General features: G+C 39.2%; 1 protein-coding gene across 1 annotated transcript; it reads right to left on the bottom strand.

Moving 5' to 3' along the window:
* Positions 1 to 10,123: 10,123 nt before the first annotated feature.
* On the bottom strand, positions 10,124 to 12,456 carry LOC132864143 (phospholipid phosphatase 3-like). Its single transcript, XM_060897407.1, has 2 exons — positions 11,109 to 12,456; positions 10,124 to 11,005 (listed from the first exon to the last, which is right to left on the bottom strand). The coding sequence occupies exons 1-2, from the start codon at positions 11,397 to 11,399 to the stop codon at positions 10,898 to 10,900; spliced, it is 399 nt and encodes a 132-aa protein (XP_060753390.1). The 5' UTR covers positions 11,400 to 12,456; the 3' UTR covers positions 10,124 to 10,897.
* Positions 12,457 to 19,422: the final 6,966 nt, after the last annotated feature.

Here is a 19,422-nt window from a genome sequence, read left to right as displayed (position 1 = left end):
ATGTTGTAAGAGTGATTATAAAGACGACGCTACCCGAAGCCTTGTACACTGTGTAAAGAAAGAAAAGAGACAAAGTGTTCTAGCCCTGATCAAGGTTACGATGACATTTGCTTTCATTAGTTAAATATTACATTTTTTTTTAACTTTGTTCAAACTCTGAGTTTGAGACCCTGAGTGTCTTTATGGCCATTTTTAGAGAAATCTTTCTCTGAACTTTTCCAACTTTTTTCCAACCTTAGATCAACATTTTTCTGCCAATAATGAAGCATTTTTGCATTTTATTTATTTTATTTATTTTTTTGCTTAAATGACCTAAAAGGAAATCCCCATTGAGATGTGTTCACTCCTCAGTCACATGTAATCTTTATACATTTTTAAATGTGTTGCCGCCTGAAATGATGAATCTCATCAGAACACTCTTACATTTTACACAGCAAGCCTTTTCTTCTCCTCTATCCTCCTTTCATGGCGATAAGTGTTGTAGATGCAGACGCGATAATAAATCTTGATCTAACATGCAGTGGGTATGTGACACAACTGAAAAGCTGGAACACCTGGAGGTTCTTCTTTTATTACAGTTAAAATCACTAGCAAGGCGAAAATGACATTTAAAGAGGAATAGGGTTTAGAGCAAGGGCTTGTTTTTACTCGATAGCTTTAAGTAAGAATATTTGTCCAAAGGGTGTGCAAACTTTTGCACCTCACTATAAATATTGGTGTTCCACACAATTTTAGAGTTGGTACTGTAAACCAGATTAGTCTATAGAGACTATTTTATTTATTTTATTCACTATTCTTCACCATGGTCAGACTTTTGGACCGCACTTATTATATATGTATTATGTATCCTAATAATATGTATCTTAGTGCTAATATATATATATATATATATATATATATATATATATATATATATATATATATATATATATATATATATATGATACGGACCACATTAGACCATAGTGTACAAAAGATCTGTTTATAGCAGATAGTAAAGTATACATCAATGAATCAAATGCGAATGAATCGTTTGGCCGTGATTCAAATGACAATGAATCATTTTGATATGAATCAAATGCGAATGAATCATTTTGCTATGAATTATTTGGATATAAAACAAACAGAAATTAATCATTTGACTATGAATCAATGAATCATTTGGCTTTGATGAATCATTCACAAGTCAAATGAATTGAATGATCTGACTCAGATCTTTGTCCTAATCACACTTCCTACTTCACAGTCCTTCTTTTATGCACATAGGTGTCCAAAATGGAAAAACAATAACTGCAGATTGATTTGGCGTGCAGCAAAGATGCCGATAAGATAGGTACACAGGTGAGCTACGTGTCCTGAGGAACACACACTCGCATTCCACAGGACGTCTGCATCTCATCTCATCTATCAGTTCACCGTTTTCACCCTCAGGGATATCCTCCTGCTCATTGTAGTTGTTTTTTTTTGGTGCTTTCTGAAGATGGTTGAGTAATTTATGGCTCCATTTAGTTTTTATTTGTTTTCTGTAAAGTGAAAAGACAAATGCTAATGTGTTCACAGGACACACTGCTTTTAAAAATAAATAAATAAATAAATAAATAAATAAATAAATAAATAAATAAAACTCTAAAAAATATCTGTCTGTAGTTTCATTATGGTTATAAATGGCACACACCTTTATGAGAGCGAGAAATGAGCAGAACTGAAGAGGCAGAAGAGCCAATTAATCCCAGCTAATTCTAGCAGGAATTGTGTGTGTGGTGTGTGGGAGTGTAAAAGTGATAAAGTGCGAGTCTGAAACTCTGAGATTTATCCGTTCCCTGAACAGATTAGGCCCTCTAACAAGCCCTGCATTAAGGACGGCGAAAGGAAAATGATTTGTCTTTCTAACAGCTAACTCTTGCGACCTGAAGATTTACGAGCTAGCCTGTGGAAGTGGAGGATTGTGGGCTAACAGAGAGTTGATGTCCAGGTGTGGGTGTAGCCTCGACCTGCTAGGTATGCAGGAGCGGTACGGTACGTGTCTGGGGAAACACACACATACAGTACAGTACACACACAGTCCTGATCTCCTGCGTCATGCTCAGCGATCCCCATCTCCTCTGCACTGCCCACAGTTCCACCAACAGGGCCTTCTATTTTTAGCCACTCGCCTTATCATGAATTCCTTAAGGAGTAAATTACCTGAATCTGTCCTGCATGTCGGGGCCAAAAATAGGTTTATTCGCATATAAGGTATTTCACAGCGTTTCAATTGAATTTCAGTCATCTGAATTAACTGGCCCTTAGACCTTTAGACCTTTAGACCAAAACTATTGGGACTACAACTGAAGCTGCTTGAAAAGAGAAAAATACAGATTTAAACAGTCGTTACTGAACTATTTGACACACACACACACACACCTGAATAGGATCCACCGTAGTCAATTCCCTGTAAATGATAAAGGAACATTGCTGTACACTGAGACTGTTGTATGGTGTTAGGTTTTCTGCCACTGATCTCCAAAATTTTAAAGAAACACTACATCTAGAGTCTCACACACACTCAAACAAACATCTAACTCCAAACCACAAAGACCTTGAACCAGGAAAACTTGAAAATATCCACAAATCGAAACACTTCATATCCTGAAACTTTTAAAAAAGCAATAACCCCCGAGACGCTAAAGCTAACACTGAAACCTAGAGTGATGAAAATACCACTAAGCTTTAGTGCTGAAAAACCCTTTCCTTTCCTGTGATGGATGATTTATGCAGTGGAGACGACTAACACCGATGAATGACATTTTATTGCCTTTATTCATTTACATACACCGATCGTTTATAACCCGTTGATGTCATGTTGTTAATCTGGGGTCGAAATGACTTAATTCTCTCAAAATTATGTTTGCTCTTCTCTAGAGAAACTGTTGTCGGTGAGTTAGTTTGACCTGTATTGGGTAAAAAAGCTTTAGAGGTTGGGGTCTAATCACAGGGTCAGACATGATACAGAACCACTGGAGGAGAGATCATTAAGGGCCTTGGCGGAGCTTGGGCTTGAACCCTGATCCTCTGATCAACAACCCAGAGCCTTAATTGTTTGTGCCACCAACCACCACAGGGCAAAGATCACACACTCACACACTCACACACATTCAAAACACTACACACAATTTAGAGATATCAATCACACCATAACACATGTATCTGGACAGGGGGAGGAAAACTGGAGAACCTGGGGGAAACACACACAGGGTGGAGGCAGGAATCAACCATGATGTGTGTGGAAAAAGTACTACACACCTTTACATGTTACTGTATGGTAACTTAACTGTCCTTATCTGTCTAAACCTTGCTCCTTCTGATCTACCAGCACTGCTTTACTGGTCCCACCATCTCTCGGGGTCAGAGGGTAAGATGGAGGTACAGTATATACTGTACTCAAGACTCTTCTCTGTTCAGCACCGAGGTGTGGAATAAACTTCCCCTAGATGTTCAAACAGCTGAGTCACTGATGTCTTCAAATGATGGGTGAAGACCTCCATCTTTCTTCATCTAGCACTTTTCCCTGTTTGTTCTAAGTGTAAAATAAAAACAGAACAGAGTTTTAAGTTGATGGTATCCTAAGTCTGTAACCTACGGTGGTCGAGAAGTGAAAAACACATTAACAAATCCGAAAACAAATGAACAAATCCGAAAACAAATGAACAAATTCCAAAACAAATGAACAAATCCCAAAACAAATGAACAAATCTGAAAACACATTAACAAATCCCAAAACAAATGAACAAATCCCAAAACAAATGAACAAATCCTAAAACACATTAACAAATCCCAAAACAAATTGACAAATCCCAAAACAAATTAACAAATCCCAAAACAAATTAACAAATCCCAAAACACATTAACAAATCCCAAAACACATTAACAAATCCCAAAACAAATTAACAAATCCCAAAACACATTAACAAATCCCAAAACAAATTAACAAATCCCAAATCACATTAACAAATACCAAAACAAATTAACAAATCCGAAAACACATTAACAAATCCCAAAACACATTGACAAATCCCAAAACAAATGAACAAATCCCAAAACAAATTAACAAATCCCAAAACAAATGAACAAATCCGAAAACACATTAACAAATCCCAAAACAAATTAACAAATCCCAAAACACATTAACAAATCCCAAAACAAATGAACAAATCCCAAAACACATTAACAAATCCCAAAACAAATTAACAAATCCCAAAACAAATTAACAAATCCAAAAACACATTAACAAATCCCAAAACACATTAACAAATCCCAAAATAAATTAACAAATCCCAAAACAAATTAACAAATCCCAAAACACATTAACAAATCCCAAAACAAATTAACAAATCCCAAAACACATTAACAAAATGTGTTTTGGGATTTGTTAATGTGTTTTCGGATTTGTTAATTTGTTTTGCACTTCCCGGCCACCGTAGTAACCTAGTCAACCAGTGTTAATGTTTTATACCAATGTTAATGTTAATGTAACTTTTGTAAATCGTTCTGGATAACACTAAGATATATCCTGGATCTCTGAGAGAATCGAGACGTTAGTGATCTCCTCCGAGCATGTTTAGCTTCCACATTTCAAAGTATACAGTGTTTTGTTACTGTAAACTAGATTGTAACCGTAAAGACAAAAAAAAGTGCTTATATACTGTGTACAGGACGTCATTCCTGTGGAGTTACTGTCATGGAAAATATAGTGTTTTATTCCTTACACATTAGAAAGAATGATATAAAGTCTCCGTCCGTGTTTCTTCCCAGCAGATGCGTGTGGATAGCATGCCGTGATAATAAACATGGTTCTGTAACAGTCAATAGCTGTGGTGCTGCTCGAACAAGTGTGTCACGCACATGTACAGACACGGCCATGTGCTGCGTGTCAGTAGGGAAAAATGTTCTCCAGAGCAGGCTGAAAACCGCTGTTGCATTCCTCTCTGTACGGCCGCCGCCCCCTTCACCCCCTCGCACCCGAATTCCCCTCTGCATGCAGCATGTTCCCCTCCTTTTCTCCTGCTTTTCCAGGAACCTCATTTTTTCTTCTTCTGTTGCAACTTGACTCTGTCTTTCTCTCTGGAAAAAAAAGTGAAAGGAAAAAGAAAAGAAGGAAAGAAAAAGAAAGTGTTATTAATACGTTTGCTGGGTTTTGGATACGTCTGAATACACTCAGCAGGGAAAGGTACAGCCAAGAAGCAAAGCTGGAACATAGTATGTCATCTCACACACACACACACACACACACACACACACACACACACACACACACATCCCAAGCACTTTCACCTAAATATAATGTGTATTGGGACACATCTGCTTTGGTAAACAGTGTGTGTGTGTGTTTGCGTGTGTGTGTGTTAAGGTCTGTGTGTTAACTGCCAGCTCTCACATTGGACTCTACAATGAGTGATAAATATTTACACACATGTCTTTACTTTGTGCACATCAGCATCGACAAAAAAATGTCATTTATTTAACTGATTGGGACAAAAAAAATTTTAACTTTTAAAAATTTTAATATTAACTTCCAATAAAGTGACTTTAAACTTGTTTGTGATGATTTGCACACCCGTTCGTGTCTCACTCCACAGTGGTGTTTATATAAAGCTCAGATGAAAATAGACACTCAGGATTTTAAGAATTTCTAGAGTTTTATCAGGATTTCTGTTTTTCTCTACAACACTAGAGGTGATATATTCATAAGAAAGTAGAACAAAATAAAATAGATTTGTAAAGTTCGTCGCGACAAACTTTGATGTTGGCTTTGACGAGGCAAGTATTCGCAGAGGCCGGTGCTTTTTGCAGGCGAGTGGACATAAGGGTTAGTGTTACTTTTGGATGCAAGTGGACATAAAACTTGTGAAATCTAGTGGAGCACTAGCATGCAAAAACATTTGGATGCAAGAGGAGAGGAGCATGTGACTTCATCAGAATACCCGTGAGGAAGTTCTCCTCATTGTTCTGAGTGTTTTGATATGACACATGTCCATGTTGTAAAAAGATTTTGCATATTTTGGGGGCGGGGCTGTGGCACAACTGAAAGGCCAGTCGGTACACCAATTTAAAAGGTTGTTCAGAGTATCACCCTAAAGGAGCTGGCCGAGTTTGGTGTAGATAGTTCGAAAGCGTGCCGAGTTATAAACCTCCAAAGTTTATAATGGGAGTCTATGTGAAAAAAGGCCACTTTGAGACCCGGTACCGGAAGTACCGGTACTCGGATCGCTTAGAAAAGTAACAGCAACAAACTTCAGACCAGGATCTACAACATATCTGAATTTGGTGCATGTGGCTCGAAAGCCCTAGGAGGAGTTACTCTTGATACATTTTTGTCTAAGCTTAAATAGGAAATCAGAATGTTGGCTTCTACAAAGCAACATAATAAGGTTCATTTTTTCTCCACACAGATGTTTGTATGTTCAGAGTAAATGTTGATATCAAACCCATTTCTGCTCTCTGAGATGCTCCGAGTGTTTGTTCATCTAAAAAGCAGCTCAGATTTCTCTTCAACACTAAAATTCAGTGTAAGATCATCAACAGAGGGACAAACACACGTCTAAAACACACTGAAAGAACAACAACATGAAATGAAATGAATGAAAAGATCGATTTCAACAGCAGTATCCTGGTAGAAAGGGTTGAGTCTATAAACATGTAAAAGTTGAACGAACGAATCGAGCTCTGGATAGAAAAAGTTTACATGCAAACTGCATGCAAACTGCATGTAACTGGCGTGAGTTTAAAGCTTGTTGCTGTTGGTTAGGAAGTAAACAACATCTAGTAAACATCTTGAAGAGAATTAAAGTACTCAGGAACAACATTTGTAATGTCACTTATATAATGTGTATTGGGACACATCTGCTTTGGTAAACAACTGGCGTGAGTTTAAAGCTTGTTGCTGTTGGTTAGTAAGTAAACAACATCTAGTAAACATCTTGGAGAATTAAAGTACTCAGGAACAACATTTGTAATGTCACTTATATAATGTGTATTGGGACACATCTGCTTTGGTAAACAGTGTGTGTGTGTGTGTGTGTGTGTGTTAAGGTCTGTGTGTTAACTGCCAGCTCTCACATTGGACTTTACAATGACAACATTTGTAATGTCACTTGTATGGAAAAAAAAACTACAGAGGAAAATTGGCTTGATTACATGCAGGTGGAGAAATTCAGGGCGACCTGAAAGCAACAGGAACATCAGAGACACGGAGAACAATCATCAGCGACCTGAAGCGCATTCATCTATGTTTGTAAACCTTACACAAAACTCTGATCTGTTCACAACTCTTTTAGATCACAGACCCAGGTGAAACAAAAGAAAAATAATCCTCTCTTCGGTAATCATTTATAATAATCTCGTCATGTTTGGAGACGGAAGGGTTGTGCATACAAGCTCAAGAGCACGATACCGACAGTGAAGCATGGTGGCGGGAGCATCACGCTATGGTGCAGCTTTTAATTACCGAAGGAAACATGAACAGATGCACTGGCAGATATGGGAGGAGAATTTAATCTCATGAGCCAAGAAAGTAAACCTGGAAAGAAGACGGACATTTCAGCAAAAGAATGAGGTCTAGAAGCCGATCTGCTGAACCGCATCCCAGTGAGAATTCAGGGAGAAACTGTAAGTCCATCAGAACCAATGTTGGTCATGTGCATCAATCTTATTTAAAAAAAAAAAAATCTTTGTTTATGATCACGATTGTGTACTGATCGTGAAGAACAAAATAAAAAGAAATGAATTTTTAAGGTTTCAAAAAATTATATTGCGCTGGAAGTGTTTCAAAAAGTCTACTGCATTTATTACATTTTTTTTTTCCAATCTATTGTCTCATCTTACAGCATGTAATGAATTTGAAATCAAATTCAAATCAGATAAAACATTTATTTCCCACATGCACAGTCATACCCTCAGTCAAAAATGTTCAAAGACGGAATCTGAAATTAGAATAAAATAAAATAGAAATGAAATAGAAATAGCTTTACAAGGAAAAATAACAACACATAGAAATTAGAAAAATATAGCATATGATTTTGCATTTAATTCTTAATTTTATAAATATATATATATATATAATATATATAAAAATACATATTAAAATATATAAAAATATATAATACGTATTTAATTTTCTAGCTTTACTGCATTTTTTCTGATTCTCTCATTTTAGTGTTTTCTAACCTTACATTACTTCTAACTTGTTCATAATAATGTTATTACTTTAATTTCTACAGAATTCTACAGAGTTCACTGCATACAGTTGGACCAGTATTTGCTACAGTGTAAGAGGTGTGTGTGTGTGTGTGTGTGTGTGTGTGTGTGTATTTGTGTGTAATGTTTGTGTCTGTGTGTTTGTGTGTGTGCGTTTGTGTATGTATAATGTGTAATGTCTGTGTGTGTATGTGTAATGTCTGTGTGTGTGTTTGTGTGTGTGTAATGTCTGTGTCTGTGTGTGCGTTTGTGTATGTATAATGTGTAATGTCTTTGTGTGTGTATGTGTAATGTCTGTGTGTGTGTAATGTCTGTGTTTGTGTGTGTTTGTGTGTGCGTTTGTGTATGTGTAATGTCTGTGTGTGTATGTGTAATGTCTGTGTGTGTGTGTTTGTGTGTAATGTCTGTGTGTGTGTGTGTGTGCGTTTGTGTATGTATAATGTGTAATGTCTGTGTGTGTGTATGTGTAATGTCTGTGTGTGTGTAATGTCTGTGTGTATGTGTCTGTGTGTATTTGTGTGTAATGTCTGTGTGTTTGTGTGTGTGCGTTTGTGTAATTTGTAATGTCTGTGTGTGTGTACTGTGTGTCTGTGTGTATTTGTGTGTAATGTCTGTGTGTTTGTGTGTGTGTGTGTGTGTAGAACCCAGAGAAAGCCTCACAGCCGGAGCTAATAGTTGCACATTCGTTTTATTGGTTTGGTTTTATTAATACAGTGGTTATTTTAGCCTCAGTGGCTTTCACAGACAAAACAAACAAAAACGTTTATAAAACTATAAACATAAAATATAGCTTTCTGACAATACAATATCTCTGGCTCAGTCACTATTTATACAACAAGCATCTGACATACACATAACACCATGGTGCTAATACGTCTACAAACTCTGGATAGATTTCTTTATATAAAATGATGTATATACAGTTTTATTCTGAATAATCACCACCTTGTGAAACTGGGAGAAGGTGAATGGTTGACCACAGTAAGAGAAAAATAAACACTGTTGAAATGATTCCACTGAAATACCACGTGCTAATGTTTCAGAGTTCAGTCCTGCAGCTGAAGTGCCAAAGGTTCGAGCAGGTCGCTAGTGTTCAGTGGTCTGCCTGCTCAACACCACAGAGAGAGAGAGGGGGGGAGAGAGAGGGAGAGAGAGAGAGGGGAGGGAGAGAGAGAGGGAGAGAGAGAGAGAGAGAGAGAGAGAGAGAGAGAGAGAGAGAGAGGGAGGGAGGGGGTGTGAGAGAGAGAGAGAGGGGAGAGAGAGAGAGAGAGAGAGAGAGAGAGAGAGAGAGAGAGAGAGAGAGAGACAAAGAGAGAGAAAAAGAGAGAGAGCAAGAGAGAGAGAGGGAGAAAGAAAAAGAGAGAGAAAAAGAGAGAGAGAGAGCAAGAGAGAGGGGGGGAGGGAGGGAGAGAGAGAGAGAGAGAGACAGAGGGAGGGAGAGAGAGAGAGGGAGGGAGAGAGAGAGAGAGAGAGAGAGAGAGAGAGAGAGAGACCGGCCCTGTCTCATTTCAGTCACACTGCTGCCTAGCAAAGAAAGAAATAAAAAAAGAAAGAAAGAAAGAAAGAAAGAAAGAAAGAAAGAAAGAAAGAAAGAAAGAAAGAATCTCTTGTCTCAAAATTGAACTTGCTGGATCATCAATAATGAAAAGTGCAAAAGAAAACAGAAAAAGAAAGGAAAGGGAAAGAAATTAAAAAAAGAAAAAATGAAAATAAATAAAGAAAAAATATGTACAGAAAAACTTAAGAAAATTTGAAGTGTTAAGAGGTAAAAATAAAACAAAAAGAAAAAGAAAAGAAATAAAAAGAATTAAAAATATATGTGTATATATAAAAAGAAAAAATTTAAAGAAATAGAAAATTATTAATACTGATTAATAGAAAATCAGTTATTGCAGAGCATCAGGTGCTAACCACACACACACACACACACACACACACACACACACAAACTCTTCATCCTTTTACAGGGCGCCAATACTTTTGTCCTAATTAATCGGCTAGTCTATTTTGTCTTAATTTATATAACATGTAACTGAGTGTGTAACTGAAATAAATATGCAAATGAAACTCGCAGTAACTCGATCATGGATAATTACAGGAATGGAAGACAATCGTTCGAGGTTCACATACAAGTTTGTTTTTCTGTAGTAAGTAACCGTGTCCTGTGAAACGTTCTACAAATAAACGGATTCGTATAAAGTTTAATAAATGAAGCCCGGTGTCGCTTGTAACCACAGAACTCTCGTGATTGGTCAGTACGTCTGTCCGTCAAAGAGGCATTGCTCCAATAAGCTGCAGGTGATTGACCTGTGGAGTCTCCACATAACTCCACAGAGGCTCCTGTATAAGTGTCACTACGGAATAATACAATTATTAGCAGCTTCGACTACATATATTTGCTGGATTTTTAAAGTAAAATATAAACATAAAGGCTCACATAAAAGACAAAAAATGATATCTGTGTTGTATATCTTATTTATGCGGGACTCGTAGGCAGTGGGTCGGTATGTATATGTGAGTACGGACATTGTCCTCTGGACATTCTTCTCCTCCTCCTCCTTTTCTTCCTTTACCTCCCCAAAGCTTGTGTCCATCGACTGATGTCATTCGGTTCGGTTCAAACATCAAGGCAGCGCCGTGTATCTCTGTGTCCCACGACTAGTCGCTAGCACTCTGTCTGACGGCTGGACAGAGACAGAGGGCTGTCCAGGGGGAGACAGTTAGGCGAGCAGTCTGCAGGACAGGTTTTAAACATGGAGGAGATGTGGAACGCCTGCAAACAAGACAATGTGAGAGATGAGACATGCACACACAAACACACACACATAGGTGTAACTTTAAATTCTCCAAGGTCAGTCTCGTGATGGGTCACGTACCACCCAGTATGCAGTGATTCCTCCCTGCAGGAAGCCAGTGAGGACATCAGAGGGATGATGGCGGTAGTCGTTGATCCGGCTGAGCCCGGTGTACATGGCTAACATCACCAGCAGGAACTGCAACAGCGGCCTCAACAGTCTCGCACCACGCCATGAGAACCGAGCCTGCAAATAGAACTGACACACAGAGACACACAGACAGGATGAAATCACACAGAGATCTTCTGGAAACTCAATGAACACTCCAAGAATAAAAACTGTAGAATCTTTTAGAAGTAGCCATATTAACATCACAGAGCCACTAGTCAATCATGTGTAAACTTGTGTATGTGGAAGAGGGTCAATAGCATTTTCCTTCTGGCTTCAGATGATGCTGTAGTCATTAAGCAGATGCAGTCGGCTGGCTTCACCCTTTCTGGTAAGACACCCTTTCTGTCCTCTGGGGACCACACTACCACTACTACTATTAATACACTTCTACTACTACCAGCTAACACTACCACTACTATTACTATAACTACTATCACTACCACTGCTATGACTACAATTACTATTGCCACCACCACTACTATGACTACTGTATAACTAGTATTACTACCACCACTACACTAATATTTCTATAACCACTATTACTGTTACTACACCTTCTATAACCACTATTACTACTACCACCATAAATAATATTACTATAACTAATATTAGTATAACTACTATTACTATAATTCTACCACAAGCACACTAATATTACTATATCCATCATTACTATAACCACCACTATTAGAACGACTACTACTATTACTACCACCAGCACTACCACTACTATTACTATAACTACTATTACTAATACTACCACTACTATAACTACTTTTACATTGTTACTACCAATAATAATAACCAGTTTTACTATAACTACTACCACAACCGCATCAATATTTCAATATTTAACTACTATTACTGTTACTACTATTACTACCACAACCACCACCATTAGCAAAACTACTATTACTATAACTAATATTACTATACCTAATATTAGTATAACTATTATTACCATAATTCTACCACAAGCACACTAATATTACTATAACCATCATTACTATAACTACCACTATTAGAACGACTACTACTATTACTGCCACCAGCACTACCACTACTATTACTATAACTACTATTACTAATACTACCACTACTTTAACTTTTACATTGTTACTAACAATAATATTACAAGTTTTACTACTAAACCTAACCCTAACCCTACTATTACTGTTACTACTATTACTACCACACCCCCCACCATTATAAAAGCTACTATTACTATAACTAATATTACTATAACAAGAATTACGATACTTCTACCATATGGGAAGTCGTGGCCTAATGGTTAGAGGGTTTGACTCCTAACCCTAAGGTTTTGGGTTCGAGTCTCGGGCCGGCCACGACTGAGGTGCCCTTGAGCAAGGCACCGAACCCCCGCAACTGCTCCCCGGGCGCCGCAGCATAAATGGCTGCCCACTGCTCCGGGTGTGTGTTCACAGTGTGTGTGTGTTCACTGCTGTGTGTGTGTTCACAGTGTGTGTGTGTGTTCACTTCGGATGGGTTAAATACAGAGAACGAATTCTGAGTATGGGTCACCGTACTTAGCTGTATGTCACTTCACTTATAACCATACGAATATTACTACAACTACTACTACTATTACTACCACCACTACTATAACTACTATTACTATTACTACCACCAGTACCACTAATACCCCTATTAATACTACTAACATAACCTCCACCACCTCTACTTCTACCACTTCTCTACCACTACCAATAATAGCCTGAACACCACAATGTAGTTTGTCTTATTTTTGTCGTGTGATCTTCAAATGTCCTGCAATTATCTGTTTAATATCTATATTTAAATCTATATGCAATGCTTTTATAGAGTCTCCATGATGCAGGGTTGTGTAAGTGTGTAAGTACAGTATGTAGTTTTTACAGAATTACAGGATTTAGGACAGAAATGAGTAAAGATTTCGTGACCTGACGTCTTCCAGTTTCCACGCAGACAGGAAACTTTAGGGGGAAAAAGATTTTTTCAGACAAAATGACTCAAGTGAAGACTTCGGTGTAGTTGTTGTGGAAAGAGGTGACGTAGCGTACACGTGGCTTCAGAGAACAAAATGATGCCATAACGCACGAAGCTAAAAAAGAACAACAACGTGTGTTGCACAACAATGACCGAAGACTGAAATTCACCACGGCCAAAACGAAACCACAGACACACACGTGCGATCTGATGCTTCAGGAAGTGGCTTCGGTTTCTCGACAAAAGCGCGGCTCGGGATACGCCTCAGGCGATGCGCCGTATTTGTGTTTCTTGTATAATGTGTTTTTTTTTTTCAGTGTAAATAAATTTCGCACAGAGATCCGAGATAGAAACGAGCTCGTTACTGAAAGCAGCTGGAATGAACAGATTGTTGGTGGAAAGTTTGAGCAGTAAACCGACTTGTTTATGATGAACAGACAGGAATCTGGATGTCTGTATCATCAGCGTTAGCGATGCTTATTTTACTCGTTTAGATGACACCATGAGGAGGAGGAGGAGGAGGAGGTAGAGGAGGAGAAAACCTTTTGCTTGTTAGAAGACCTTTAGTAATTCATTTCATTTTGTTTTATTTCTCACAATCTGTCTGGTATTAATATAGATTGTGGTGAAATTTACCGTTATCGAAAGAAAATCACCCTCGTGGAACAATTTCTAAGCCACGTTTCTACACATTTCCGCTCCTTTCTCCTTGTCAGATGCAGTAACGTTGATGAAAACCGACAGAATGATCCACCAATGGGACATCAGGATATCTGCCGTCTCTTTTTCTTAATAAAACTGACCCTTGTCTTGATAATTTCACTTGATATCAGTTACTAGGTGTGTATTCATTACACTAGTTCAGCATGTAGGGTGTGTATGTGATGTAACTGATATTTCCTGCACAAAGATATTTCCTGCTGCACTTATTGTTCGTCTGCGGGAAACCTGCAGCTCCACATGCCGCTCAGGTCATCACTGTGTGCGCCACTCGCAACAAACCACTCGCTCTGCTCCTTATATCGCTGTGGACTTATGTGTTTTGGCACTTCTGGGATGGACGGGCTTAAAAATGGTGCCAATACTTTGCCTTTAGCGACAGAGCAGAAAGCCAGAGTAAGCATGCAGGCCAAAACCCGATCGTCATCTTCCCCACTGCTCTCTCTCTATATATATATCTCTCTCTCTATCTCTCTCAGTCGTGAGCTAAAGAATCCGGAAGAAAGCGGCTCATTTTCGGAGAGAGAGTGTCTCAAACTCAGCCATCTCATGACACATGACTAGCACAGAATGCAGGAGGGAGGAAAAGAAAGAGAAGAACTGACGGGAGGGCTAAGAGTGCGACCGGGTGTTAGCGTGGGTTAGTGTAACATCATTTCTCCCTTCTCTTTCTCCATCAGAACAGAGAGAGAGAGAGAGAGAGAGAGAGAGAGAGAGAGAGAGAAAGCAAGGTGAGATAAACAGAAAAAGTAAAAAAGAGACAGCAAGAGAAACAGAATGGGTAGAGAGGGACAGACGGGAAGAAAAAAATAATCAGCATAGAGACAAAAAGAAAAAGAGTTAAAAAGGGACAGAAAGAGAGAGCAGCAAGTGAGAGAGAGATAGAGAGAGAGAGAGAGAGAGAGAAAGAAGGGGCCAGTAGTGAAAGAAGCCTGTCCATCTCTCAGCAGGACAAACCCTCCTCCCATCTCTCCCATCTAGAACCCAACCCATAACTAAACAAGGTTTCCTCTGTCCTCTTACTCTCTCTCTCTCTCTCTCTCTCTCTCTCTCTCTCTCTCTCTCTCTCTTTCTCACTTTCACTCAATCTTTTTTTCTCTTTCTCTATCCATCTATTCATCCAACTTTTGGAGAACTTTCTCTTTCTTCGCCTTGCCTTTGCCCTTTCTCTTTGGATTGAAACGAGATGCCTTTGGGAATCAACCATTCTCAGACCCTTTCCCTTTCACTCTGTGTGTGTGTGCGTGTGTGTGTGTGTGTGTGTGTGTGTATTTGCATGTTTGTTTGTGAGCCAGAGTGAAAAACAGACATTTTTTCAGACTCCCATATGGCAGCACTGGAGGCCTACAGCGGTAAATCTCATCAGCGCAGTGAAGCCAGTTCGCTCCGTAATTAAAGCTCAGCTACAGCTGTTGGCTAAATATCTGTGTACGGATGTTTCTGTGTGTATGTGTTTGTGTGTGTGTGTGTGTGTGTGTATGTGTTTGTGTGTGTGTGTGTGTGTTTGTGTATGTGTGTGTGTATGTGGTTGTGTGTGTGTGTGTGTGTGTATGTGTGTGTATGTGTTTGTGTGTGTCTGTGTGTGTGTGTGTGTATGTGTGTGTGCGTGTGTGTATGTGTGTTTGTGTTTGTGTGTATGTGTGTGTGTGTGTGTGTGTGCATGACTACTCACAGCAAGGTAAAGCATTGTGTACATGGCAAAAGGACTTCCTGTAAAAGAGGAAACAGTGGGAAACAATGAACACAGTCACGGTCTCTTGTGCCAGCGATCCCACCCTGACATCTGAAGATCATCACGTACACATCATGCACATCTGTTCCACATTTCACAAAAACGCTAACGTTCCTAATAAAACACGGAAAACTCTCTTCTTCACGAGCGAGCGTTAAAGACATGAAGAAAGTTCAGACACTCGGTGCTGTTCTGTTCGAGGAACATAATCAACCACGACTTGATCATGTGGATGATGGAAGTCAGTGTTTCCACCCGAACGTCCATCATCTTCCTGGAACAGCAGGGGTTTTATCGCACTTATACCACAGCTACATATCGTCGCTGTCGGGCGGAAACCTCGTATGTCCAAATTTGGTCAATTTCATATTTTTTCACATATCGATGCTATTGGTCAGTCCCCACGTGGGTCTGTTATTTTTACAAGTTATTAACCAATCTAAAGTCTTGAAAATAGCTTGAGTGTAAATCTCATAACTCCATTGGACATTTCAACTGTCCACCTCTTCCTCACTCCGCGGAAGAGATCCGCGGGATATTTCTCCTCAAGAAGAATCGCAACGAATCAACACGTCTTCTGAGGTAAATGTCTTCAAAACACTGGGCTCAAAGAAAAAAAAATCTTGACCCCCGCTAGTTCTGGTGCTCGTCTGAGGACAGGAATTTAGCGCAAGACAATACACTGCAACGCGGACTAAACCCTGTGCACTGCAGATAAGGTACAGCGTTTTTTTCATTTCCTGAAAAATAACGGTTTTGGAGATACGAGGATTCCATCTGACAGCGACGATATGTTACATTACAAAAAAAAAAGGGCTTTTAATCTGAGATGAGTTCATTAGAACTGAGGTATAGAGTCCATAACGTCTTTGTAATGAGAATACACAATTCATCCAATCATATTAAAGCTTTCTCTCTCTCTCTCTCTCTCTCTCTCTCTCTCTCTCTCTCACTCACTCACCTGGCTTCCTCTTCCTCTTTCTGGGTGCTGTTACATTTCACGTTTTCCAAATATTCTCCCAGTGAGCAGTTCAGCGACTCGTACGTCACGTTGCACACCGCTAAAAAGTTGGGGCGGAGCCGACCCACGCTCAGCTTGGCCATGTTGGTCAGCGATTGGCCGATGCAGCAGCCGAACAGGAAGCTGCCCAGTTCTTTGTAGAGGGAAGAGATGTAGGGGTTTCTTATGAAGGCATGGGAGTTCACACGGCGGGAACGCACACAGTAACATTAGGCCAGAGCGATCTAACACACACACAAACACACACACACACACACACACAACAAAACATCAGATTTACACAAAGCCATATAAAAAATGCATATATACTGTATATATTATACATAAATAAATATACAATTCTGAAAATTCAACTTGACTTTAGAGTGTCAAAGTAGAGTTCGAGGCCACGCCCACAAAACTGGAACCCTGCAGTAAATTATTATTATGTTTACATTATTATTATTATACATTATGTACAAATCATTCTATTTCTATTTGATTGTAATTTTATTATTATTACTGAACCATAATTGTTATTATTTTGTATCTGTATTAGTGTTATTATTTATTGTCGTTATTTATGTTTATGGGTTTTTTTCTACGTCTAAGACAAGGATAGAAGTCTGAAAGCACTTGACAGTTTAATTTGATTCAAAACTCTGATCATAAAATTGTGAGAGAAATAAAATGTGCCTGTGTTTGCTGAGCAGACATTTCAAACACACACACACACACACACACACACACACACACACACAGACACATACACACACACAGACATACACACACAGACACACACAGACACACACAGACACATACACACACAGACACATACACACACACACACACAGACACACACACACAGACACACAGACACATACACACACAGACACACACCCACACACACAGACACACACAGACACACACACACACAGACACACAGACACACACAGAGACACACACACAAGCACACACAGACTGTACACACACACAGACACACACACACACAGATATACACACACAGACACACACACAGATACACACAGACACACACACAGACACACAAACACAAACGTTATTTATGTTTATGGGTTTTTTCTACGTCTAAGACAAGGATAGAAGTCTGAAAGCACTTGACAGTTTAATTTGATTCAAAACTCTGATCATAAAATTGTGAGAGAAATAAAATGTGCCTGTGTTTGCTGAGCAGACATTTCAAACACACACACACACACACACACACACACACACACACACAGACACATACACACACACAGACATACACACACAGACACACACACACAGACACATACACACACAGACACATACACACACACACACACACAGACACACACACACAGACACACACAGACACATACACACACAGACACACACCCACACACACAGACACACACAGACACACACACACAGAAACACAGACACACACAGAGACACACACACAAGCACACACAGACTGTACACACACACAGACACACACACACAGATATACACACACAGACACACACACAGATACACACAGACACACACACAGACACACAAACACAGACACACAGACACACACACACAGACACAGACACAGACACAAACACAGACACACACAGATACACACAGACACACAGACACACACACACACAGAGACTCACACACACACACAAGCACACACAGACACACACATACACAGACACACAGAAAGACACACACAGACACACACACAGATATACACACACAGACACACACACACACACACAGATACACACAGACACACAAACACAAACACACACAGACACACACAGACACACACACAGACACACACACAGACACACACACAGATACACACACAGACACACACATGCACACAGAGGATTAATATATTTAATAAAAAAAATAATTGGAGAGAAGAAAAAAAAAGAGAAATCATTGTTATCAGAGTTCATGAGGTTAACAATAATAAAATAAGCTGACTATTGAATTCTATTAAATTACGTCCTTTTTGTTCTTGATATCGAGTTAGATCTCTGAGACTCCCAGATGTCCATGAAACTAAAACTTAATTGATTAATAAATTAATTCGTAAAACATTAATAAAAAAAAACCTGTACAAAAGTTGACAAGTGTTTGTGAATGAAAAGGTTTTAATCTCTACAATCTGTCTCCTTATTAAAACCCTGAAAGCTCAAGTGAGTCATTTAGTCTGTTATAACTGAATGTATCGGCGTCCATTCAGCTGCCGGAGTTTTGGGCTCTATAAATATACAGAGGTGTGTTTTTTTTATCCTGGACACAAAAACCAAACAGAACAACAGGAAGCAGCAGGTAAAGACATTACACTCCTCTTGTTGATGGCGTTGTTCTGGGTGTTCCATAAAGTGATATCATCTCTGGCAACACTAACTAAAGCAAATGTGTGTGTGTGTGTGTGTGTGTGTGATGTGTGTGTCTCACTGTTAGGCCTGTAATGATGATTCCCTCCGGTGATGAGCACGCTGTCTGGGATGCTCTCATCTCTGCAGAAGAAGCCTCTCTTGTACGGCTTCACGGTCTTCAGCTCGCACGCAAAAAAGGGATAGAGGCTAGAGAGAGTGAGAGAGAGAGAGAGAGAGAGAGAGAGAGAGAGAGAAATAGAGAGAGAGAGAAAGAGCGAGAGAGAGAGTGAGAAAGAAAGAGAGAGAGTGAGTGAGAGAGAGAGAGAAATAGAGAGAGAGAGAGAGAAAGAGAGTGAGAGAGAGAAATAGAGAGAGAGAGAGAGAGAGAGAGAGAGAGAG

The sequence above is a fragment of the Tachysurus vachellii genome, chromosome 21 (genome assembly GCF_030014155.1).
Source record: "Tachysurus vachellii isolate PV-2020 chromosome 21, HZAU_Pvac_v1, whole genome shotgun sequence".
Taxonomy (NCBI): Eukaryota; Metazoa; Chordata; class Actinopteri; order Siluriformes; family Bagridae; genus Tachysurus; species Tachysurus vachellii.
Note: the sequence above shows the minus strand (reverse complement) of the source record. Positions and strands in the feature narration are given on the sequence as shown.